This window comes from Sinohyriopsis cumingii, chromosome 12, assembly GCF_028554795.1.
Source record: "Sinohyriopsis cumingii isolate HCF-2022 chromosome 12, ASM2855479v2, whole genome shotgun sequence".
NCBI classification, from domain to species: domain Eukaryota; kingdom Metazoa; phylum Mollusca; class Bivalvia; order Unionida; family Unionidae; genus Sinohyriopsis; species Sinohyriopsis cumingii.
Genome location: NC_142972.1, coordinates 103718265 through 103744915, shown reverse-complemented (window position 1 = coordinate 103744915; position 26651 = coordinate 103718265). Strand labels below are relative to the sequence as shown.

Sequence of the window (26651 nt, the reverse complement as noted above, 5' to 3'; positions counted from 1 at the left end):
TGGAGAGAGAAACAGTCTGAAGTAGAGAGAGAGAGAGACAGACAGACAGACAGATACAGACAGACAGATAAAGAGAGAGACAGAAAGAGGGAGATATAAATGAACAGGTCCCTTCAGGCGTTTGTGTCTGTGTGGAGAGAGAGAGAGAGAGAGAGAGAGAGATCCACAAAGAAAGAAAGAAGATAATATAAAACACATTTCCATTAAGAGGTTGATTGACGCCCGTGCAGTTTCGGAGGTTTGAGGCTCCTAGGTTCTGGTTATAATGAACTTTGGAAACCAACTGATTGAGCAAAAAAAATAAGCCAATATAGTTTAGCATACAACGACGTAAAGGACAACTAACTACACAACCAATAATATTTATTATGTTCAGAATTGTTTATTTAGAAACCTCTTTTCTAGGCTTCATAGGTAGATACCCGGGTCATACGACCCATCCCAATGATTGCAAATAAATCTACATTTTTTTCTGCATCAGAGAATATATGAGAGAAACAAGTCATTTCAGAGCTATACAAGTTTTGTGTTATTGAAAACAGTGACAAATGCAGATAGAAAATATTTTGAGAGTGAAATCAAGATAACACTAAACTGTTATTTAATCTTTGTGGTCAGGTGTTAGTGTTTGCATCAAGAGAGTTAGTAACATAGAAATGGTCCATTTAAACAAAACAACATGTTTTTTTTACATAATTGGTTGGTGAAAATGTGAATTTATAGTTATGTTTGTGAATTTGAGTGATATAGAAGAAGAGAAACAGAAAACAGCGAGAAATGTCCATCAAATTAATTACATGTATTTATCTTATTTGCCTTCGTTTTTTGGATAATTCTATGAAAATGCAATTGCAAATGTGTCACTATATCTGTACCTATATATGTGTATACCGTGACTAAATCAAATCACACACAAACACACAAGTTAATATCGTTCTGTATGGTTCAAACATTTCAGACATGAAAATCTACGACTGGTGTCATCATGTGCATCGCGAGAGAGAGAGGAGTAGATCTTTTGAATATGTTGGCCTATATATAGATAGATAGATAGATAGATAGATAGTGATCAATAAGAGTTACCGTTAATGTGAATAAATGGCGTGCTGAGACAATTCGATATATAGTGGAAATTAAGCAGTGACATCTCAGGGGCAATGCTTGACATTCGTCTGTGAAAAAAATCCTGCGTCGCTACAGCACTTGCAGAAAAACCTTCGCAAAGACGATGATTCCAATCTGATATACGTAACCATTTCGAGCTCGAAATAAAGTTTGCATTACACACTGGGGCATAGGTTGTTTCCAAAGTGGTAAACGGCATTCACTGTTTGCATACCAAAGCGTGGTTGTGGAAAGTCACGGTAGGCCTAGGAAGAATATAATCTTGTAATTAGAACTGGTGGTTGATTTTCTTGTTGAATGGCCAAAGAAATTTCTAGTATGATTAACATTATAAGGAAAGTTGGTCTACACCTATAATATGAAACCAGCTGACTTAATAGGGGTGGGATGCCTGGCGCAAGGGTTCAGTTTAAAGGAGAGATGTTACCAAATAACTAAGGCACGTGGGACAGTCTGGACTTTTTGAGCTACCTCCTTTATGACAGGCATTATATTATATATGGTGGTGTGAGAAAAGGATCTGTTATTCGGATGTTTCAGCTTTGAAACAGAGTAAATATTTTGCAGTAAGGTATGGTTAAGCAGACCATTTATTGAAGCACAAAATTTACATACATGTAGTACTCTATATATATATTACAAATCCTTATCATACATAGAAATATAGGCAAGTAATTTTCACATCAAAATTCAGATTTTAAACATCTCTTAAATAGACTTACATACTTTTTACAACATTAATCGTATATTTAGAGCATATTTAGAGTAATAATGTCTGAACAGTCAAGTTCATCAGTTTATATACTACAGTTATTTATGACGGGTAATGCAGCTTATGAACAAAAGTCTGATTCCTTTACAAAGAGAAGAGTCGGGACAGGAGCAAAAACCACAAAAGAACCTACAAAAAGCCAGTGAGTGGTATTCAGAAAAGAGACTACTGAGACGTCATGATTACTACACCAAGATTCTGTTTCGAGAAGTCAGATTTACAACGTAATCCAGAAGGCACATTGCAACGTCTTTGTAATCAAGTTTTGACGATTCCTCCGCTATCAAACATATCAACGTATTTACAGCTTCCTCTGCCATCTCTGTACGAGCTGAGAAATGAAATGCCAGTGCCAACAAGAAACAAGCGTATACGAGGGCATCAACCATGATCGGTTTGCTTCTTATAGTTTGGAATATGTCTTGTTGTAATACATGACTCCACAGATCAATATGTTCTTGTGAAAATTGTATCGGTACAATTATATATGTTCTGAGAAATTGAGATAGTGACGTTAAAGGTCTTGCTTTTATAATACACAAGAGCTCCTCGATACTTCTGTTAAGTATATCGTTTTCTCCCTTTAAAGCTACCGTGGTATTCATGGAGAGAGCCTCCATTATGATAGAAATGCTCTTATCTGGTTGTCGGAGCATATAATAAATCTCAGCGAGTCTCACTTTTGTAGAAAATCCGCAATCGTTAGACAGCTGCTGTAGCAGAGCAATAAGTTCCAATCTTGGTTGATAAAGTTCAACCAGTAATTCCGATTCACCGATACAACTTAGCAACGCTTTGTGTACAACATTAAATAGTGCCTCCTCCTGGAAGATACCGAAAGTTTTGATCACACTTCCGTGTATTATTTCTACACTTTGAAACACATTTTCCACACTTCTATGAATGATTGCGCACTTAGATTTCGTGAATCCTTTACATAAACTTGTATAATATGCCGAAAGTCTCATCGGAATATCCATATCGAGTTCATTGTTCCCAAATAAGAAATGAGCGAGCTCTTTAGGTTTATTGCATAAATCGATGAAAACACCAACAAAATCCGACAAATCTGTAACCAGATCATCCCTCGTTTGGGAGGTCAATTTACCATGGACGATGTTATGTTCGGGAATAAAATAATGTGACACGTATCCGTTGCTAATACAGTCCCTTAAAAACAGCAAGGACTGAACTATCCTGTTCACAAGGAATTTCAAATGCCACATTTCTCTTTTATTCAGCTCCATTTGCCAGAGGCAAACAGTTTTCGCCACGTAGGAAGTCAATATATCGGGATATTTTGCAAGGAATCTATGTTTTAGAATCCACTTTAGAAGTATGTAATGGTGGTATTCAACAGAAGTAAAGCTTCTTATCAGGCATTTTTCGTGCATAGCAAATGAGAAACACCACTCAATGTCACCAAACTCTCCTTCTTGAGATCCTTTTGGCACGATGTGGCATCCAGAGGACACGATGGCTAGGACCATTTGCACAGGTGGCCAGCTGCACCTAAGCACCCTGCCTTGCCATGCTTTTGCTTCATTCGGCCATTTAGGACAGACAATGGATACAACAACATCTATATGTTTCGACAGTATGTCAGTTTCGTTTGGTCTCAATGACATAGTAATTGCCGGTCCTGAACGATGTGAAGAGTGATGTTCTGCCTTGAGTAATTCAATTAGACCTGTACTTTGCAAATAAAATCCCTCTCCAGGAACTTCGACAAACAGCTTCTCTAGATCTTCAGATGATAATTCTTGTTTCGGAAATTGTGTATAACAAGGTAATAACTTCAATAAAACAAATCCTGGTCGTCCGCCCTTACGCTCCATCGTTACAATTAGCGGGTCTTCTTCTTCTGGAACAATGTCATCACCTGCTTCGGCAATAATAACAAAGTCAGTGATACACATTACATCAATATCATCTTTAGGAATGCTGGCAGTTCCATCCCCTAATCCGCCTGTTACACACGCTCTTAAGTTTTGATCGAACGCGAATATTTGAAGGAAATTAGAAATATCGATGGACAACAATTTGTTCGAATCTCCGTTTCCGATTCTATTCAATTGTTGCGATAACGCCAGTGATGCAGAGGCATTCGTCATATTAGTCATTTTAGAAGAGGAATAGTTGTTGTTCATAAGAATACTTCGTCCATTGAAACTGCATAATGCATATAAAACGAGACTCTAAACTTGTACACATTTTCGATGTAAGACCTAACACGTCAAAACTTATCGTTTCCTTGGAAAAGATACTTTGCCTTAATTATTGCCTTGTTAGTATATTCCATATATGAAAGTTTATTTCTTACTTAAGGATTTTGAAATTAGTGATTCATGATTTTAGCTTTACAATGTATATATTTAATACTTGTCATTATTGATCTATGATACATATAAGTAGTTATTAATAGCTTAAAACGCACACCGACCATTTAATAATGATACCCTTGATAAATTTGCAATTTGGAGGTGCAAAAGTTTCTGAAGGACATCACATCCACATATCCGCTTTAAGAAAAGATATTCTTCGCATTGGCTATAGACAGGTACAAAAGTAGTTTTTGTAACAAATTAAGATTAATATCAATGTCTCAAGTGATGTACGCATTAAATGGATCAAGACATTTAAGATGGTACATAGCCTTGTGATGAAATAGAAAACATTTCACAAGCTGAAGCACTACTCGGACAGTTAGATAGTGGCAAACACTGCAGAATATTGAATGTATCCAAGTAGTTAAATGAGACTAAAGAAGTCCCATATTGAATGAAGGATACGCGGTAGCTCAGTTGATAGATAGTTGGCCTTGTGGTCCAAGGGATTCGGGTTCGTCATCCAACTACCATACCATCATGGACCTGATACTGTGGGGTGTCCCTGGGAAGGTCGCTTAGCGATGATTTCATCGTAATACAATGGTCACAACTGTTTGAAACCGTCATAACTAAAGGTGATTATGAAATGGCGGGACCTTAAACGAGAAACGATTGTACAATTATCTCATATAATCGGATAAATTTGAAAGGATACCCGATATTTTTCAAACCGTGCATGGAATGTTCGCATTTTATCAAAGCTTACTATTGCAAATATATGGTCTTAAGATAAGTAATAGGAAAGAGTGAGAAGCAACAAGCTTTGTAAAAGTCAATAAACAGTTGATTACCTTATAATAAAATGTGAGAATGTTAAGCAAAGGAATGGAAATTAAGTCCCAAATAATCATAATCAGGAATCAAATCTTGATGATTATAGTTCTGAAACATCTTTGGTTGAAATTCATTTTAAGTCCAATGCTGGAAGAATGTATGTGCCTGTGGTAGCCTATTTAGTGGTAATAGACCAATAGGTTTTTTATATATCAAAATCATTCAATTCAAGAATATATCATTATCTGAAAGTTCACTATAAATTTAAGTCACTAATTATAAGAAATTTATTTTAGATTAGCAGTTTGTATTTCCAGTGAATAAATAATTTGAATAAATAAAATTCAAGCTCAAAATAAACTACTTGACCCAAAAATAATGCAATTGATTCTGCGCAGTTCTTAAAACAGAATATATATTTTTCCAGCAAAAAGGTAATGTAGTCATCTACTTGAACTCAGGTTACAATTAGCATTTCCTAAAGCACTAAAACAAATGATTACCTAATGATAAAATTCTTCTACAAGGTCTCTAATGTCTTATAGATAATATGTGATAAACTTAATGTCCTTGGATCCTGCAAAGATAAATATTCTTATAGTCATCCAAACTCTAAGAAAAAGTAATTAGCTATGTATTACTTGTTTACAAAATTAAAATAAATCAATGATTCAGCTCAAACAGAAAATTAGCTTGATTTTTGACAGTCAGGTCGAAAATACAATTACCTAATACCAATAGGATAAAGTAAAACGAAAAAGAAATAAGTATATAAAAAAACTAACAAAAATGAAAACGAAATATAGATAATAATACAAAAAGTGTTCACTACATGCGATGTATCCATGACTAAAGAAAAAGTTGGGATATATTTATTATGTCAATTGGTATAAATAGACATCGAATGAAGGGCATCTCATTCCATTTATTTTTTGTATTTATTTATTTATGCAATGTATCACCTTAGTTTACGATGTAATGTCGGAAGTAGTAAAGTGGGATGCTATAGCGACAGTGGGAATTAGCATTACAGACCCCCCCCCCCCCCCGGGAACATATAGCGACAATAGAAAATTAACATGGAGAAAAATCGTGGGAACATATAGCGACAAGGGAAATTAACATGGAGAAAAAATCGTGGGACTGTTGAGCGACAAGGGAAATTAACATGGGAATAAATCGTGGGACTGTTTAGCGACAAGGGAAATTAATATGGAGGAAAATCGTGGGACTGTTGAGCGACAAGGGAAATTGAACATGGGATTTTTTTAATTTTTTTTTTTTTTAAATTTTTATTTTTAAAACTTTTTTTAAAAAAGGGGTAGGCAATTGAAAGTCATTCTCTTTTCGAGAAATGTGGGTGGCCCTGAAAAGGGCCTTTGGGTTTATATTAATGTATCCATTAACATAAAGGGCACCGCATTGGTCTTCTTCTTGTCCTTAGGCTGCGTTTCACTGTTGGCCCGTAAATCAGCATTCTTTTGAGGCATCCTTGTCTTTCTACGTAGATCCTACGTATCCACAGACTGGTGTCTGTCCTGTGGACAACAGTCCACTTAGACCGGACATACATGAGCATGTCCGTCCTAAACATCATTGAAGACACAAGGGTCGATGATTCGACTGTGGTCCACATCTTGAAGCGACGAGAACAGGTGAATCAATGCAGTGAACTGCACTTATTTATAGGTAGAGGAAGGATTGAAACGGATTGAGTTCATTCACCAATCCGAACTCGCGTTACAAAATTCAGTCAGCCCGCATCCAATCCGAAGAGAGCAGTCTGTGACGTCACGTGGTTTATATAGATTCGCTAGCGCTTGTGTGCAGTCAATCTATGCGACAGTGATTCAACATGACGGAAACTCAGAAAACGATCCATTGGGGTGCACCAGCAGGGGAGACCGCCCAAGGGAACCCGGACTTACTTTCAGAACAGGTGAATTGGGATTTTGTGGATTTTCTTACCTCGCAAGAATTTGTTCCGGAACCTTCGTTACCTTCTTCATTACCGCAAGTGGAGAATTTTAGACAGAGACAGAAAGAAGAATTGGAGAAATTTATACAACGACAAAAGGAAGCGGAACAAGCTTTTCTCCTACAGCCGCAGCAGCAAGAAGAAGAGGTAAGAAAAAAACAACAGCAACAACAGCAAGAAGAAGTAGCAGCAAAGAAACAAGAGGGTGAAAATCAAACGGTCACGGTACTGTTGGACATTTTAGCGGAGTTAAGAAGTCTGAAACAAATGTATCAGACTTCTTTATTACGACCGAAGAGAATACGACCTTCCCGAGCTAAACACTTTAACCCTGTGACTAAGCTTACCGTACCACCCTTAGTGATTTCAACCCAATCATCATCAACATTACGCAGTCCAGAAGTAGGCCTTGGCCGTGGCAAAGGCTTAAGGCAGTTAAAGTTGATTGCTTAAACTCACCCCTACACCAAGAAAAGGCTCTTTTCAGGGCCACCCACATTTCTCGAAAAGAGATAGCCTTTCAATTTGCCAATAACTCAAAAAAAAACAACCCATTTTACCCCTATAGTACGTGTCTTTGTATGAGTGCGTGAGTGTACGTTCTTACTTTAAAATCATAACTCAAAGACACTTACCTTATATAATTAATTTATTCTTTTATCCATTGTTACAATCCAATTCACAATTCACAACAGAATACTTTAATTAAAAGTTCATTTACTTCTTCTTTCTAGTTGTTTACTCTCTCTGGTTTTTGAATTTCTTCACCGTCTTTTCGTCTTCTATCTCCTCATTTTCTTCCCTTCTTGTTTTCTTCTCCTGTTTCTTTGCCTCTTGTAAATAGAATTGTCTTCTTTCTTCCTCTTCTTCCTCTGAAGAATCCCTCTCTTCTTCTGAAGAATTCCTCTTTTCTTCTGACTCCTTTTGTTTCTTTTTTGGGCAATCTGGAGACCAATGTCCTTTTTCTTGACAATAATAACAGGTATCTTTACTTTTGTCTTTTTTAGCCCTTTTTTTTTCTTTTTTGACGGTCTGGACACTCTGAAGACCAATGCCCTTTCTTCTGACAGATATAGCAAGTATCTTGACTTTTATCTCGAAAGGAAGGAGAGTAGTCCGTGGGCTGGTCTGAAGAGAATTTTCTAATGACCCCTCGCAAAGCTCTGACGAAACGTTCGATTTGGCTAGTCTCTTCCATCGTTGTGCTCAGCTTGAGAGTGAAATGAATAGTGAAAGGACAAGACACACACCCTTTTATATACGCTGGTCTGCCATGACTATAAATTAATCTATGGTGTTTAAACTTGAGTCATTTAACGTTTTTCACTCAAGATGAAACGATCCTATTCATTCTAGAAGAAAGAAGAAGAAAGTAAGAGGCAGAAACGTAATCTATCGCCTCGTACCAGGGCTGAAGTCTTGGCACAAATTCATGCCAGTGATTTTGAAGAGGACATGAGTGAACCAGAATCCGAACCCTCTAAACCAAGTTCACCACCCTTAGTCAACCCTGAAAAATACTATTCCATTCGAGAGACGGAAAAGCGCTCCTCTAGACAATTTAGAACCACGGCTTACAAATACACAGTGAAGTTTAAAGATTTCAAGGCTGAAGTGCCGTTAGAGAAAGCAGAAGTGTTTATCACTGGAGTGCGGGATTCTTTGCTCACCGCACTCAAGCGACAATGTCAACCCAAAGAACACGATCGCTTGAGACTTTCCACACAACACGACGGTTTGAAATCCCCTGTTTGGATCGAGTTTAGCACCCCTGCAGAATTGACCGCTTCCAAAGTCATGGACAAGATTCAACACGTGCAACAATCCAATGACAAGTTTGACATCACCGATGGTAAAGCCACACTAGACATGACTCACGTCTCTCCTCCTCAAGGGACCGGACGCAAAAAGATGTTATTGGTGAACGAGCTTTGCAGCATTAAGCGTAGCCTCGTCCAAATTCACAACCCTCAAGACCAGATGTGTTTAGCCCGAGCCATCGTGGTGGGACGAACCTATGCCAACAAGAACGACACGACAGAATGGAAAAAAGCCTGGAAAACTATTCAACGATCCGATCGAGCCAAACAACGAAACGAAGCAGAACTCCTAATGCAACAAGCTGGCCTATCCAAAGACACACCCTGTGGCATTCCTGAGATGCAAAAATTGCAAGATGCCCTTGCTCCACGATACACCTTGAAAGTGCACCCTCAAGAAGTGCGCGGACCTCTGTTGTTTCGAGGCCAAGACTTTAAGGACGGTAAATACATTCATCTCTATTATCACGATGACCATTTCGATACCATTACCAGTATCACCGGATTCCTGGGATACGGTTATTACTGTGAGAAATGTGACCATGGTTTTAATAATCGATACCAACACAAGCATTGCGGATCGAAATGCTCAGGATGTTTGGCCTCTCCACCCTGTCTGAGCGAAGGACCAGTGCCTTGTTCAACTTGTCTGCGCACGTTTGTCAGCCCTACCTGTTACCAACAACATTTGAAGACGCAAGGTTCACAGCAGAAATGTGCTTGTCAACTGCTGAGATTGTGCCCTACCTGTGGACAAGGCATACTTACCAATAATGCCAAGGCACACGTATGTCGAGGAAAGAAAAAATGTCACATTTGTCACCACATCGTGGACTTGGAACACCAATGCCACGTGCAAAAATACCAACCCCCACCAGAGAAAGAGGACGGTCACAAGAAGAAAGGCAATTTCATCTTTTTTGATTTCGAATGCATCGAGCGTGCGAGAAGTGCATTCAAGAACCTATCTTCAGTCATTGCCCTCACTGCAGCAAGGTTCCCGGAGGGCGTGAAAAAATTTTTCGAGGACCGAACACGTTAGCCGATTTTGCCCAATGGGTTTTAGACCCCATCGACAAGACGTGGAGCCAAGAGGACATCGAACGTTAAAAGAATTGTCATCGTCATGCCACGGTGATGGCTCACAATTTCTCCGGATACGATGGACAGTTTCTTCTCAGATACTATAAGGAACAAGGCACCGAGCGTCCTAAAGTCACTTTGAACGGAGCCAAAATCATTTTCATGCAAGTGGGACAAGTACAGTTTAAAGATTCGATGAGTTACTTGGCCATGCCTTTGAGTCGAATGCCTAAAACGTTTGGAATGACAGAAATGGCTAAAGGGTACTTTCCACACTTTTTCAATACGGAAGCCAATCAACACGCCGTTCTACCCCATTTACCTGAGGCTCACTATTACGACCCCGACAACATGCGTACCGAACAACGAGAAGCTTTCTACGCTTGGTACCAGGCTCACGCCTCGGACCCTTTCGATTTTCAGGAAGAAATGCTAAATTATTGTCGTTCCGACGTGGACATTTTACGGCGATGCTGTGGAAAATTTCGAGAACTGTTCATGGAACACGGAGGGGTCGATCCCTTGAAAGAAGCTTGCACCATTGCCAAAGCGTGTTCCTTAGTGTACCGGCAACGATTCATGCCTGAAAAGACCGTAGTTGTCATCAGCCCTCAAACGCCCCACTATGTCAAACGTCAATACTCGGTCAAAGCCCTACGTTGGTTACATTACTTGTGCGACAAGGAAGACAAGTGGATTCAGCATGCCCGCAACGGAGGGGGTGAAAAGACCATCGGAACGTATTCGGTAGATGGCAGGGACTTAGAAAATCCCAAGATCGTGTACGAGTTTAACGGTTGCTTATTTCACGGATGTCCCGTCTGTTACCCTGATCGTAGCACTAAAAATCAGTTTTTACAACGAACCATGGAAGACTTGTACCAGGACACTTGTCAGCGACGTCTAAAGTTAGAACAGCAAGGATAACAAGTGGTGGAAATGTGGGAACACGAGTACGATCACCGTATGAAAACCGATCCCGAGTTTAAACGCCTCGTGGAAAGTTACCAGTTCATGGACTCGCTGAACCCGAGGGATAGTTTGTACGGAGGAAAGACCAATGCCACCTGTTTGCTGTACCAAGCCGACGAAGAGAAAGGAGAAGAAATCAAATACTTGGACGTGTGTTCGCTGTATCCCTACGTGTGCAAATATTGTCGCTGTAGGGCACCCGCAATTGTTCACGGAACACATCGACCTGAAAAACATTCGACAATACGAAGGCTTGATCAAGTGTAAAGTTTTGCCACCCACGGACTTGTACCATCCCGTGTTACCTCACCATTGCCAAGGCAAACTGATGTTTCCTTTGTGCCGTACTTGTGCCGAAACGTGCAACCAAGACCAACATTGTCAGCACACCCAGGAAGAACGTGCCTTGACGGGAACCTGGGTCAGCGTAGAATTGTTCAAAGCTCTGGACATGGGATACCAACTGTTAGAAGTGTACGAAATTTGCCACTTTCCCAAGACACAACAATACCACAAGGGTGACCCTAGTCAGAAAGGCATTTTCGCCGACTACGTAGATGCCTTTTTGAAACTGAAACGCGACAGCTCATGCTCGCTTAAAATTGTACGAAGCTTTAGAACTGTTAGGGGAACGCGTCCTGTACTTTGACACGGACAGTTGCATTTACATCCATCACCCGAGTCGACAGCGCTCTGACATCGAAGGAGACCGTTTAGGAGCCTGGACAGACGAGCATCCCGACGACAAGATTCTAAGTTTCGTCAGTGGCGGTCCCAAAAATTACGGCTACGAATACCGGGACCCACAAGAAGTGCACACAACGTACAAAGTGAAAGGACTGACTCTGAATTATCGTACCAGTCGTGTGGTCAACTTTGGGGTATTGAAAGAAGCCTTGCAATCGGGAGAGGATGCAAACTTTAAAGTGACCACCTATCAACCGAACAAGATTGTACGTTTACCCACTCATCACATCGTCAGTCGGCCCTTGGAAAAAGTCTATTAAATCGTGTACCAGAAGCGAGTTCGACTTCCCAATCATTTCACCTTACCGTATGGACACGTCGGTATTGGTCTGTATATAAAAAGGAACCCTAGGCAAGATCGATAGTTCATTGTTACTACCAAGACCGAGCGAACAAGATGAATACTTTCAGAGAAACACGAAACAAGTTGTTTAGAAAGGCACAATTCAAGTGTGAGACTTCGGAAGTGGAACGCGATTGTGAGCCTTGCGATGGGTAAGATGCTGTACCTTGTGACCTTAGCGATGCCCTAAAGCATCATGGGAACTTTGTTCTCACTACCCCTATCATGGAAAGTGATGATGTGCGTGTCAAACCTGAGGGATGCGAAAGTGATGCCACTCGTCCTCTTGGACATTTTACTGGGTTTCTTTTTAAAGGGGAATGTTCACCTTCACGTCTACCCCCTTACGGATGTCATCCAACCCTGAGCAAACTGCTGTTCATGTCACGCAACCCTCATCGAAACGAACCTGTGAAAGACGAATATTCGTTTCCTGTGCGTTTGTCGGAATACTGCGACTTTGAAAATGGTCTTCAATCGTTCAAAGGAAAATGGCCTAAGTATCTAGGAGGACCGACCCCCGAAGAATTAGCCAGAGCCGGATTTTTCTACTTGGGCGAAGGAGATAAAGTCAAGTGCTTCAGTTGCGGTGTGTCACTTCACCACTGGGAACCGCAAGATTCGGCCTACGTAGAACATGCTCGATGGTCACCGAATTGTCATTACTTACCCTTAGTGGGACCGAGACATTGAAGTAACTTACCATAACTTGTTCATGGATACTTTACACGAGAACATTCGTGCTTTGCCTGTGGAGTTGAGCTGGTGAAAATACAAGTGAAACGTAAAGAACAATTGCATCCGTTACGTCACCGGTGTTTGAACCACTGGTACCTGAAGGCTATACAAGGACTGATTGAGTTGAAAGTGTTCCATTGGACAGACATTGATCAACGACCCCCTGGTTTTAAAAAGGAATGGTTTGCTCTGGATGATTCTATCTACTACATTGTAAACGTACTGCATCGAATTCCAGAGGAAGAGTTAACGAATTACCAACATCTTTTACGCAATGTCGACTTAGTGAAAGAGGAAACTTCTGAACGAATTGTAACGTGTAAATTAGTAACTAAACGATTTAGATTCGACAATGAATTAAAACCATGTCTGTGCAAACAGTACATGTCTTGTGTCAGACAAAAGAGGATTTAGTATGACCTATTCATGGATACTTTGCTAGAGAACATTCGTGCTTTGCCTGTGGAGTTGAGAGAACGCATTTACCGAGAACTGCTCAAAATACAAGTGAAACGCAAACGCAAAGTTATTGAACCGTTTTTAAATTATGCTCTGTTTCAAAGTATAAGAAGACTGATTATGAGTGGATATTACATCAGGCACAAAGGTAAACGAGGCTATTGGCCACCACCCAATGATTCCAAAAACAGTGTATATACTTATGGATACTTTACAAGAGAACATTTTGGGCTTGCCTGAGGAGTTGAGAGAAAGGATTTACCGAGAGCTGGTGAAAATACAAGTCAAACGTAAAGAACAATTGCATCCGTTACGTCACCAGATCTTTAACCACTGGTACCTGAATGGTATAAGAGAACTGATTCGTCAGAAATTGTTTCAATGGTCAGAGATTGTTCAAAACTTTGAGGTCGCCAATGATCGACATGTTCATAATTTTGGTTACTTCGACATTCACCTAGTGCAACGCATTGAGGAAGACAAGTTAAAAGATTACCAACATTTGTTACGTGGAATCTGCTCAGCGGAAGACGAAACATCTAGACAAACTCTGACGTTTCGGTTACAGTATGCAAGATTTAGACTCCCTACTGGAGAACGAAGATCTCTGGCTAGAAAGTACGTCTATTGCATCCGAAAAAAAGAGAATATAAAAAAAGCCTGCCATGCCACGACTTATGTCACATGTCATTGAACAGATTCCGTGGAAGGAACTCAATGACCATATTCAAACCGTGGACCATTGCCATCGATTATTACAAGAACTGTATCCATTCAATTTGGGTCGACAAGTGGTGTGTGTCTTAGTGACTTGTTTTCTGGGATTTCGTTTACCAGCCAATTCTTTGTGGACTCTTTACGATCAGTACTTACCACCTCAATGGCCTTAAATGGTCACGAAAAACTCCTTTTGCTCAAAGCCTTGCGGTTTCATCTGGATACTTCTCGACCTCAACAGGAAAAAAAGATTCGTCAACTTTTAGCTACCCAAGACGTGTATGACGATGTGTGTGTAGCTTGTGACTTACATCCCCATTGGACAGATGTCCGTGCCTGGAAAGATTGGGATTTTGAGGCTTGGACCCAAGAAGTGGCCCAGTATGCACGAGAGTTGTTCAAGGAAAAAAAGTTACTTTTCAACCCGTGTTAGCGACGGTGCCAGAAGAACCCGTCACCCAGGACGGGACTGTCGTGGACAGGCCTGAAAGACCCTTTCGGGAGGACACTTGTGTGACCTTTCCCCCTACTATAGAACTGGTTAGAACATTACCCAAAACATGTTGTACAGACACTTGTGTTTATTCCACGTTAATGGTTATCATGTGCCTTTTATCCTTGTACTTAAGCCTTTGGCTTTTATGTATTTTTGTCTTTCGTATTCATATTTGAAACATTCAATAAACGTGTTCTGAAAAAAGTATATAAACTCTTGTCTTGTTTGTTTTCGTGTCACAAGTGACATTTCTCACACTATGGCTACCTCTGCTGTCTCCGCTCCCTCTTCCTCTACTGTCAAAGTCATCGACGAACACTTAGATCGTGCCAGTTGGGAGGTTTTGTATCTTCGCCATCCCTTTAACATGCTCATTGCTGGACCTAGCGGTTCAGGCAAAACCGAATTCGTCAAACGTTTGATCGAACATAAACATCATTTGATCGATCGGCCACCTCAGCGGATCGTGTGGTGTTACAAAGAGTGGCAATCGGCGTACAGCCTCTTGCGAGAAAGTCAAGGCGATTCCATCATGTTTGTGGAAGACATTCCTAAAGAAGACGACGGCATCGTCTCTGACTCCCGTCAAACCCATTTGGTCATTTTCGACGACATGTTAGGAGAAGACGAAGAAGAAATTAAACTGTGGTTCACGCGCAAAGGGCATCACCGTAATGCCAGTGTCGTTTACATCACCCAAAATTTGTTTCAACAAAGTAAAGCCCATCGCACCATCAGTCTCAATGCGCATTACGTGGTCTTGTTTAAAAGCCCTCGAGATAAATCGCAAGTGCAAGTCTTAGCCAAACAGTTAGGGACGCCTTGGCTGTCTCAGGCGTACGACGATGCCACTCAAACGCCACACGCCTATTTACTCGTCGATTTGAAACCTACGACCCCCGATGATTTGCGATTTCGTACCCACTTGTTTCACCACTGGTGCCAAGACGGAGGGCCTGTCCTGTACACGTCTCCGTCCTCGACTTAATTTCACTGCACATAAAAAAATCTATAAAAACCTCAGACCCTTTTTCGTCTGTCTCACACAACGTCAACATGACGTCCCTTCAGTCGCATCTTCCCGTCAAATTGATTCGTGCCTTGTATGGCATCAGTCGAGAAAAAAATCCACAAATACGAGCTCGTGTCTTAGAAGCTAGTCTCAGAGAAGTCTTACGATGGTTCACGGTGACAGCACGTCAAATACTCCAAGGAATCATTCAAATTCCTCATCAAACCAAACGCTTTTTCGATCGAAACAAAGTAGCTTTGGTCCAACTGGCCGATCCCCGCATCGACATTCAAACCAAAAAACAAATCATTTTGAAACCTGGAGGGAGCGGTACTCTAGGAGGGGTCATCATTCGCTCTCTGTTAAGATGGGATCCTAATGCCCCCAAAGTTATACCCAAGACAAAAGTCCAACGAAGCCCCAAGAAGAAAAAGAAAAAGACCAGGTCCCCAAGGAGAACTTCTCCAGTGGCGGGACCCTCCTCTTACCAGACACCACCCCGGAAAAAGAAAAGAAGCCCCCAGAAAAAGAAACAGAGAAAAAGTCCCCAGAAAAAGAAAAGTCCACAGAAGAAAACTAGTCGCAAGAGAGGCACTTCGGCCAGGACGCAACTTTACACTCGCAAACCAGTGACTGCGTCTCCGGCATCCTCACGTTCATCCACTTCTCCGTTGATGACACCAAGAACTGAAGAGTACTTGGAGACGTTGATCACACCAAGAACTTCTCCGTTGATGACCCCAAAAAGAACTTCCCCAGTGGCAGGACCCTCCAATTTAGCGGCAGTGGCTGCTGCTCACAAAGTACCTTCTCCCAAAATCAAAGTCCAAGAAAGATCGGGCATGCTACAAAGTTTACTGGATTTGTCCAAGCAAGAACTGGCTCGATTTAGTCCGTTACGTACCCCTGCACGACGTGTCATGCCTGTCCTCAAACTAATACGACGTAAAGACAATCAGTGGCGACGCGTTCCAGTATAAAAATGGCATGTGACCAAGTCGGGGTATCAGTGTTTTTTGGTGCTCCTGAAGACTCAAAGATGTCACCCTCCAGAAAACCCCAAGGAAAGAAAAGGAAAGGACTACCACCACGTTTAGTCAAACATGGGGACATGTTATCTGTCCTGTCCAAACCTTCTCCACCTCTACGAAAAAAACTCATTCAATCGGCCTCCAAAGAGGTCATCGATACCGTGTGCGAATGTTGTTTGAACGTCTTGAAAGGCACGATCCCTTTATCCAAACACCAGAAACAATGCTTAGGCAAACATCGTCACGTTCTTCGCCAAATGGTTCAAAAGAAAATTCCCATTCGTCAAAAGAAGAAGATGTTGGTCCAACGTGGAGGCATTTTACCCCTCTTTTTAGGCCCCTTACTGAAAGGAGTCTTGGGAACCATGTTGGGAGGACTGGTGGGAGCAAGATAAAAAGACCCTCGGAAGTCCCAAGATCTCAGAATCGACCCCTGACAACCCCATGGAAGGACGAAAACTAGCTTTAGTGCCTTACAAACGATGGATGGAATACCATCGTTGGCAAGAACATTTACCTCCCAATCCACTACTACCAGTGACCAAGACAGAAAAAGGAGAAGAAGAAGAAGGGTTTCAAACTCCACCAGAAAAAGTACGCAAGTTAACAACACCACCTACCTCCAGAATTGGATGGATTAAAAAGATGACGACCACCCCTTCTTCATCACAAGAGACAAAGAAAGTGAAGACAGAAGAACCGATATCCCCTGTTCAGACATTCTCCTCCTCGACACCTATTGCCGGTCGCACACGCAAAGCATTGCAATCCAAGAAAGTACCCCAAGAGAAAAAGAGTAGCATTCTCCAAGAGTGGGTGTCTTATTAACATACAAACACAAAAAATGGAAAAAGTCTTAGCCAGCATTTACTACGATCCCTCGCATCCTGCAGGTTATGAAGGAGTTCAAAAATTGTATCCTGCTGCCAAAACTCGACTGAAAAGTCTCCGTTTACCTCAAGTGCAACGATGGTTACAAGAACAAGCTACCTACACTTTACACAAACCCATTCGACTCAAGTTTGCCAGAAGTCGAACCCGAGTGGAAGGCATCGATCATCAATGGCAAGCCGATTTAGCCGATGTCTCTCATTTGGCCAGCTACAATCGTGGCTACAAATATTTGTTTTGTGTCATCGACGTCTTTTCCAAATTTGCCTGGGTCGTGCCCTTGACTTCCAAATCGAGCAGCGAGTTAGTGCGAGCCCTGCAACGGGTGTTGAAACAAAGCGGTCGTCACCCTCTTCGATGGCAAACGGACAAAGGCACCGAATTTCTGAACCAAGCTTTCCAAAAAGAATTAAAGAAACGTGACATTCATTTTTTTACCACCGAGAATCCCGAAACCAAAGCCAGCATCGTGGAACGTTTTCAACGCACTTTGAAAGAACGCATGTGGAAATATTTTACGCACCACCACACTCTGAAGTACATCGACATCTTACCACACCTAGTGCAAGCGTACAACCAATCTTACCATCGAAGCATCGGACGTGCCCCGCAAGAAGTGACTCCCGACAACGAAGTTCTGGTGTTTGAGCGTCTGTTTGGTACGTCCCCAACGAGGGCTGTCCCCAAGAAAAGTGGAGAGTTGACCGTAGGAGATTGGGTCCGCATTGGCAAAACCAAACGCAGTTTCGACAAAGGTTACTTACCTAACTGGACGACCGAATTGTTTCGCGTCACTGGACGCGTGCATGGTCGTCATCCTGCCGTCTATAAATTGAAAGACATGAGCGGAGAAGTGCTCAAAGGAACGTTTTATTTGCCCGAGTTACAACGTGTCACCAAAAAAGAAGACGACGTGTACGACATCGAAATCATTCTCGAACGCAGAACCCGTAAAGTGGGCAAACGACGTGTCAAAGAAGTCAAAGTACGTTGGAAACGATATCCACCCAGTTTTTATTCTTGGATCGACGCTTCGCAAGTCATCGACTATAAAAAGAAGTGACCATCATGCCCTTTCACACAGACGCAGCTACGTCGACCACTCCTCCTTCACCTAGTTCTTCTGTGCAAGATTTACAAAAACAACCCTTGTGGGTGTGGTGCGGAGAACGCGTGCCTAAAACGCAAATCGTCTTTTTCTGCCAAATCTTCGTGGTGTATTGTGTCATAGGAGCAGCCATTGCCAATTTGAGTTTGCAACAAGGAGACAAACAATTGTGGACCATTTTATTGAGCAGTTGCATCGGTTACCTGCTTCCCAATCCCTCTCTGAAATTCTCCTCGAACGGGAACCTTGTGTCCAGTGCCAGTGTCAGTCACCACTCCAATAACAACAACAACAACCCCATTTTGGGCGGAGACACGTCTCTGACTTCCAGTAACCCTTCGGACAGCCACAGAACTCTGGAATTAGGAGTCACCAAAACCAATTTTACTTAACCTTACCCAGTGACAGTTCCATGGAGGTGTTTCCCAACAACACGTTGTGCTGTTACACGGCCAAATTACCTCAGGCCATCCCATTAGATCACGAAGCCCATTGGGAAGTGGCTTTAGTAGAAATCATTCACCCGACCCAAGTCCTCAATGTCCTTCCCAATCAAAATTGTTTTGATGTGGAAGTTCATGACGAACCATTGCAACAGTACTTGGATACCTATGGCAAATATGAGAAAAAAAACCCTGGCACAAACAATCAAAAGTACACCACCTATCACTTGTTCATTCCTCCAGGCTATTATTTTAGTGGTCAACATTTGGTCAGCACCATAGCCTCCAGGTTTAATGTCGTGTTTCTTAAAGCTTTGGAAAGTGTCAAAAAAAGTGTCACCATGGAATACCACAAAGCAGCTCGTCGCTTCTTGATGAAATTTGACGGGATTAAACTCCTGTCCATTTTATTTTGTCCTGAATTGTTTGACATGTTGGGCGGAGACATGGACATGAGAATGGCCATGATCAAGAAAGAGGAATTACCAATCATTTACGACAACGAATCTTTTAGCAAGTTATTTCGTGCCCCGGTAGAACTGAACCAATGACTGAATTTGATGTTCGTGTATTCCGATGTGGTGGAGTACAACGTGGTGGGACACACCTCTGTGCCGTTACTGCGTGTCATTCCTTTCAAAGTGGATTCTGCCACGAACGCTGACGAGGAAGGTGGAAACACTTATCACGTTCACCGCGAATTTGTGCATCCTCACTATTTGCCTGTCATCAAGTCGTATTTGGACACAATCAACATTGCTATAAAATTAGATTTGGGACAAAATATTCCATTCACCAAAGGAAAAGTCACGGTGAAACTCCATTTTCGAAAACGGTTCTCTCACGACTCGTAAGTCATGTATCCAGTGTACCGAGGGGTTGCTCGACAGCGAGGACACGGTTTAGGAGATATGTTAAAATCGGCTTTTTGTTCGGTGGCCCCGGTGTTGAAACCGATGGTGACACGCGGATTGCATGCCTTGAAAGATGTGGCACTGACGCGAGGCAAAGAATTTCTCCAAAATGTCATCATCGACAAACAAAACCCTAAAGAAGCCTTCATGAGGGCAGGCAAAAATGTCTTGCTGCAAACGGGTAAAGACCTTTTGGGCCGCCGAGACACACCTATAAATGCCCTGCACGCTACCGAGTCAGGCATTCAGCAAGGACAAGGCAGAAAGAGACGACGAAGAAAACACCCTTTCACCAGACTTCATACGTCTAGAGCGAGAAAGACAAAGAAAAGAAGAACCGTTCGAGACTTAGACGTTTTGAGACACAGAAAAAAATGATGCACCGAGAGTCATGTGCTTTTTCCAAGTTGGATATGTTTGCCATGCCCCCCACCATGATGACGATGCAAGAATCCCAGTGGGTGGAATTTCATCCCGTCTCCTCATTGACCTATTCAGCTCCCATCGAGTTTGAAATTAAAGGACAGCCCCAAGATTACATCGATCTGAATAGCAGTTACCTATACTTGAAAGTGAAAGTGATCGAACCACCCAACGCTAACCTAGACAATGATGATGCAGTAGCTCCCGTCAACAATTTCATGCATTCCTTGTTTAGCGATGTGGACTTGTACTTGAATAACAAACTGGTCAGCAGCAGCATGGATACTTACCCTTACCGAGCGTACCTGGAAAATCTCTTGACGCACGGAAAAGAAGCCAAGAACAGTCATCTGGATGCTTGCGTGGTATGGAAACCTGACCAAGCGACTAAGTTCAACGGCATTACACTTGCTGGGGATGCTTCAAATCCAACGGGATTTGTAGAACGACCAAAGAAAATTCATCTAAGTCGTAGTTTAGAACTGATGGATCGCTTGCATCTAGACATCTGGTTACAAGAAAAGTATTTGCTGAACGGGGTGGATGTCCGCCTGAGACTGAATCGCAGCAGTGCCGCTTTCCATTTGATGGCTGCTGATGGTTCTATTTACAAAACCATCATCCAAGAAGCCAGACTCTACGTGCGTCGTGTGGAAGTGTTACCTAAAGTGGGAAACGACGTCAGTCAGACGTTGAGCAGAACGACCGCCAAGTATCCAATACGTCGCGTGGAAGTGAAAACCTTCACCATTCCTGCTGGACAGCGATCCATGATCGAAGATCATCTTTTCCAAGGACAGTTACCCAAACGTTTGATTGTTGGTATCGTCAAGAATTCAGCCTTCAACGGAGCCTACCATGAAAATCCTTTCAACTTTCATCATTACAATGTGTCCAAGACCTTGTGTACCCGACCCTTTGAGCCTAACTTTGGTAACAGGAATTATTTGAGATCGTACTTGTCGCTGTACGAAGCCACCGGACAGTTAGGAACCAACACCAGTCACGGTATTACGTACGAGGATTATGCAGGAGGCTATGCTTTGTGGGCTTTCGATTTCACTCCAGACCAAGGCAGCGACGAGGGACATTTCCACCCTATAAAATCCGGCCAAATTCGTGTGGAAATTCAGTTTGCGAGTCCACTGGATGCAGGGAACACAGTGAACGTCATCCTGTATGCAGAATTTGATAATACGATAGAAATCAACAGTTTGAGAGAAGTCATTCTAGACTATTAGAAGCCATGGAAGACTGTTATCCCTCTTTACCTAGTGGAGAAACTTTAGACATGGAATGTGCCGAGACGGAGGAAGAAGTGATCATGATGAAGTCAAGATGGCCAGAACAAGAAGCCCATTTAGTCTCCTGTTTTGCCAAACACTTGGTCGAAAAAATGACGGAATTGATCAAAAAAGATTGCTATGGATGTCAAAACGATCATCCCAGTCAAATTCAACACGATAAATGCCTGATGCAGAGTCAAGATGAAAAATTGGACGAGTATCTGGACGAAGCTTCGAGTCTCATCTCGGACGAAGTCGTGTTGCATCAGTGGTATAAAGACTTGCGTGAACATTCTTGTCCACCATTAACCACTCAAGAGATCCATCGTATCGAAGATCTTCTGAATCCGAGTGAGGAGACGAAACGAAGAAACGGTTATTTGTCAGACATTTTCGAGCAAAAAGTCAGGATCGAATTGATGACTTATTATTACCTGTGAAGAAGAAAAAAACATGGATACCTGGGAACTTTATTACCTTTTGAACCACAGTTCGTATACGGCTTCTTGGAATCCTGTCGTCTGTGCTAAAGATGAACTCCCTCATCGCAAACCTCAAGACCATCAAGCTTACGTGATCAACACGGACGACAGTCATCTCCCAGGAACCCACTGGGTAGCCGTTTACTTTCCTCAAGAAGGATGTGTGGAATATTTCGATTCGTACGGATTGCCCCCTTTGGAAGACGATATCATCGACTTTATGAGAAGAAATGCTCAGACCAGCCGATTCAATAATGTGAAATTACAAGGCACAGATTCCTTGGTGTGTGGACAATATTGCGTGTATTTTCTGCATCATCGGAGCCTGGGCTATTCCTTAGAACATTTAGTGACTCATTTTGATCCTCGTTCTTCTTCAAGAAACGATGTGAAAGTAGATCGATGGTTCTGTGACCATTATGCTTATCTTTTGTCTCAAGCTAGGAAACGTAGTGTCCATCAATGGCCTAATGACTTCCAACAGTGGAAATCACAATTTCATTCACAACGTTGTCAGCCCTGTTTAAAGTAGAGTGTGAATTGAGAAAAAATGTTTGTGATTAGAAAAAAATGTTTGTCATTACAAAAAAATGTTTGATGTTATAATGTTGGATTATTGTTAAAAATGTTAGAGTTGTTTTTGGTTAGTGTCAAGTGATTTTTTGAATAAAAATGTTGTGTTCTGAAAAAAAAATGCCTTTGTCTTTTGTTTGGCTATAAGAATGTTGATTAATGCTCTTTGACTTCTTACTATCCCTCTCATGACACTCATTGAACGTTCCGGCTCGAAAACCGTGGAGGGATGTTTTCCTTCACGTCCGCGCTTTGACTTTAAGAACCGGGGGAATTTCCAGTCAAACCATCCATTGTCGACTCATCCTCCTACGAAGATGTGCTCCAAACTAGCTAAGCTAAACGAAGCCTACGTGAATTTGCATAGGGTCAGACACAGTCTGATACCGAAGCCAGAAGAGATAGAGAATGTGAGAATGTTAAAAGTCACTGAAGACCTGATAGAAGAGCTCTTCAGAGAAGAAGTGAACAGGGAGAAAGAAGAATGGACAGAGAAGTACAGACTTCAGAGACAGCAGCAACAGCAGCAACAGCAACAACAGCAGCAGCAGCAGCAACCTGAACCTGACAGAGGCTTTGTCGATTGCCGTATCGACACCAAAGAGTTCTTCTTCTCTTTCCGAAGAAGAAGACCTATCGCCAGAAAGTCTATCCTCAGAGGACATCGCATTCTTAGAAACTAAAAGATTGTCATAGCAAACAAAAAAAAAACAAAAAAAAAAAAAACAGCGCTTTTCAGGGCCACCCCAATACTCTAGAAAAGAAATAACCATCAATTTGCCAATGTGTGTAGGTAGAGTAGTGTGAATATAAACACTAACTCTTTTTTTGATAGTGTGAGTGTCTGTGTTTGTGTGTTTGTGTGTTTGTGTTTGTAACCGCTCACGTACGTTGGTGTGGATAGTAGATTAAGATGACTTTTTTTTTTGGTGTTTGAGGTGTGGGGAGAGTAGATTTGGGGTTGGATTGGATTGCTTTGCGTATGTGGATAGTATATTGAAGTGGTTAGTGAAAAAAAAATTTAGAATAGTGATGGGTAGTATAAAAAAGTGAGTGAGTGTTTCTTTTAGGTCCGCGCGTTGTTCTGGTCATGATCTAGGTAAGATCAATTTTATGTTTTTAGGGGATGTTTTCCTTCACGTCCGCGCTTTCACTATAAATTGAAACTCGCTGGACAGTCTAGCTACCCTGTTCATTCGTTGACAAAACAATGAATACCAGAATTGTGAAACTGCTAGAACTCCAGATGCACCTGGAATATGCCAGGCGCATGCTAAATGAACTGGCCGCGGAGGCCATTGTAGAATCTACAAGAATGAAAGAGGAGGAGGAAAGAAGAAGAAGAAAAGAAGAGGAGGAGAGAAGAAACAAAGAAGAGGTTAGAGGAAATTTCAGAATCCCAGAGACAGAAAATTGGGATTCTGAAGCCACATATCCCGCCTCTGCACTCCCAAGAAGAAAGGTGAAAGGAGACTGGGGAAGAAGATGCGTGTGTGGCGCCAAGCCAGGAAGGTGCCATCATTAGATAGGTGCATCTGGAGTTCAAAAAAAAAAAACCAACAGCTCTTTTCAGGGCTACCCAATACTCTAGAAAAGAAATAACCATCAATTTGCCAATGTGTGTAGGTAGAGTAGTGTGAATATAAACACTGACTCTTTGTTATAGTGTGAGGGTATGTGTTTGTGTGTTTGTGTTTGTAAGCGCTCACGTAAGTTTGTGTGAATAGTAGATTATGGGTTGGTTTATTGTTTCTTAGCGTATGTGGAGAGTATAGTTTGGGTTTTGTAAAAGCTAAAGTAGGATTGTGTGGATAGTAGATTATGGATTAGGTTTTAATGATTTGCGTGTGTAAATAGTAGATTTGGGGATTGTTCATTGATGGTTCACATATGTGGATAGTAGATTATATGAAATGAAAAAAGTAGGGGATGTTTTCCTTCACGTCCGCGAGTTGCTTGGTCATGATCTAGGTAAGATCAATTTTATGTCTTAGGGGGATGTTTTCCTTCACGCCCGCGCTTTTCGTATAAGAACTCACCACGTTCGTCGTTCGAACCATTCTACGGAATAACAGATACAAGATGGAAGTGTCGGCGTTGTTTAATGACTTAAGAACTGTTTACCTTTGGATGATAGATGGAGAATATACTATTGAAAGGATAGAAAGAGAATGGAGGTTGAGAAAAAGTCTTGACTATGTCAATGAACTAAAATTAGCGAGGAAGATGATAGAGGAGATGATAGAGGAAGAAGTTAAGAGATTGAGAGGATTGATTCAACCAGAGTATGTAAGAGTGGGGACTATAAAAGAGTCTATGGACAAGGTAAAAGGAGTGAGATGCTATTTAGAAGAGCTAGAGAAATGGTCAGAGTGGAAGTTGGTGAAAAGGGGCAGTGAACAACTAAAGAAAGCGGAAGAAAAGATGAAAAAGATAATAGAGGAAGAAGTGCAGAAAATTAAGGACAGGTGGGCAAAAGATAGAAAAGAACAAGAGAATAGAAAGAAAAAAGAAGAATATGAGAGACTGAACAATAACTGGATAAAAATCCAACAGAAGTTCCGAGCCATGGGTCACCCGGACTGGATACCGGAAAATGAAAAGAAGAAGAACAAAGGAATTTGGGGAAAGATTAGGGGCTGGATGAGGAAATGGAGGAAATAGAAGAAAGCCAAAGGCCCTTTTCAGGGCCACCCACATTTCTCGAAAAGAGAATGACTTTCAATTGCCTACCCCTTTTTTAAAAAAATGTTTTAAAATAAAAAAATTTTTAAAAAAAAAAAATTAAAAAAAATCCCATGTTCAATTTCCCTTGTCGCTCAACAGTCCCACGATTTTTCTCCATATTAATTTCCCTTGTCGCTAAACAAGTCCCACGATTTATTCCCATGTTAATTTCCCTTGTCGCTCAACAGTCCCACGATTTTTTCTCTATGTTAATTTCCCTTGTCGCTATATGTTCCCACGATTTTTCTCCATGTTAATTTTCCATTGTCGCTATATGTTCCCAGTGGGGTCTGTAATGATAATTCCCATTGTCGCTATAGTATCCCACTTTACTACTGTCGGAAGAGTGCAGACAGTTGTAATTATAAACGTGTGTGAATATAATATTTATTATATACAGTTACATTAGTGACAATTCTTTACTAACATTCTATGTAGTTGATATTACACGTCTCGTTTGTCCTTCTTTGTCTTGAATGGTATAAAGCTGTTTAGATCCAGATCTCCGTCAATGTTGAAATACTGAATTGTGAATAACCTGACCCAGACGAAATAAAGTTAAATTATATGTTACACTGGTTACATACATGCATACATACATACATACATACATACATACATACAGACATACATACATACATACATACATACATGCATACATCTATACATACCAACAATACGTAATACCACACAAATAATTTACACATGATGCACTGCTCAATATATAATTTACTTACCTGCCCCTTTTATAGCGCTAACTGAAGTCCAGTTCTTCAATACAAACACTTTTTTCAAACCATACTGATTGTAACAGGTGATCTCTAATTGTACAAGGTAATCTCTTAGGAAAAACCGAATTAATTTAAGTTTACCTTATATATCAAGAATGTTTAAATGTTCGACTTTTGATTTGAACATCGCCTGTCGGGCATATCAATTATGAGCACGTCTTCACATTCCTTTGTCCTTGACTCATCAATACCAACCTGCTAACTGTGGAAATTCATTGTACATTCCAGAAGTGGGAAAATCCAGATGGTCTTTGTTTCACTTTGATTCATATCAGTGCAAATCACCTGACTGAGCTAGTGTACAAATAAAATATGTCCTTGTATAGAAAAAGCACAAGAGGCTCCAAATGGGGGCACATATCCGCTACGGACTGTAAGAGAATACATCCAAGTTGATTTGTAGTACGTTCATAATTGCTATCGATAATACTATGCTGCTGTTAGTAAAGTCTTCTACTACCACTGCTATCGTTGCAAGCATGTTATAATCCTTAATCTTATATGGTCGCCAGTGAGATTTTCTTGTTTCTCATGAATTTTCATAATATTCCCTATT

At 41.3% G+C, this 26651-nt stretch overlaps 1 protein-coding gene across 4 annotated transcripts; it reads right to left on the bottom strand.

The window, feature by feature from the left end:
* Positions 1-346: 346 nt before the first annotated feature.
* On the bottom strand, positions 347-26651 carry LOC149787154 (uncharacterized). 4 transcript variants are annotated; one of them, XM_089977654.1, is made up of 3 exons: positions 26177-26651; positions 5565-5638; positions 347-4883 (listed from the first exon to the last, which is right to left on the bottom strand). In XM_089977654.1, the coding sequence occupies exon 3, from the start codon at positions 4045-4047 to the stop codon at positions 2083-2085; it is 1965 nt and encodes a 654-aa protein (XP_089833780.1). In that variant the 5' UTR covers positions 4048-4883; positions 5565-5638; positions 26177-26651; the 3' UTR covers positions 347-2082. The 4 variants fall into 4 exon arrangements, with proteins under 4 accessions (XP_089833780.1, XP_089833777.1, XP_089833781.1 ...); XM_089977651.1 differs by lacking the exon at positions 5565-5638; XM_089977655.1 differs by lacking the exon at positions 5565-5638 and having other exon boundaries at positions 26291-26651.

Excerpts from the sequence above, each read along its gene's own strand:
- LOC149787154 (XM_089977654.1), bottom strand. The coding sequence starts at position 4,047 with ATGAACAACAACTATTCCTCTTCTAAAATGACTAATATGACGAATGCC.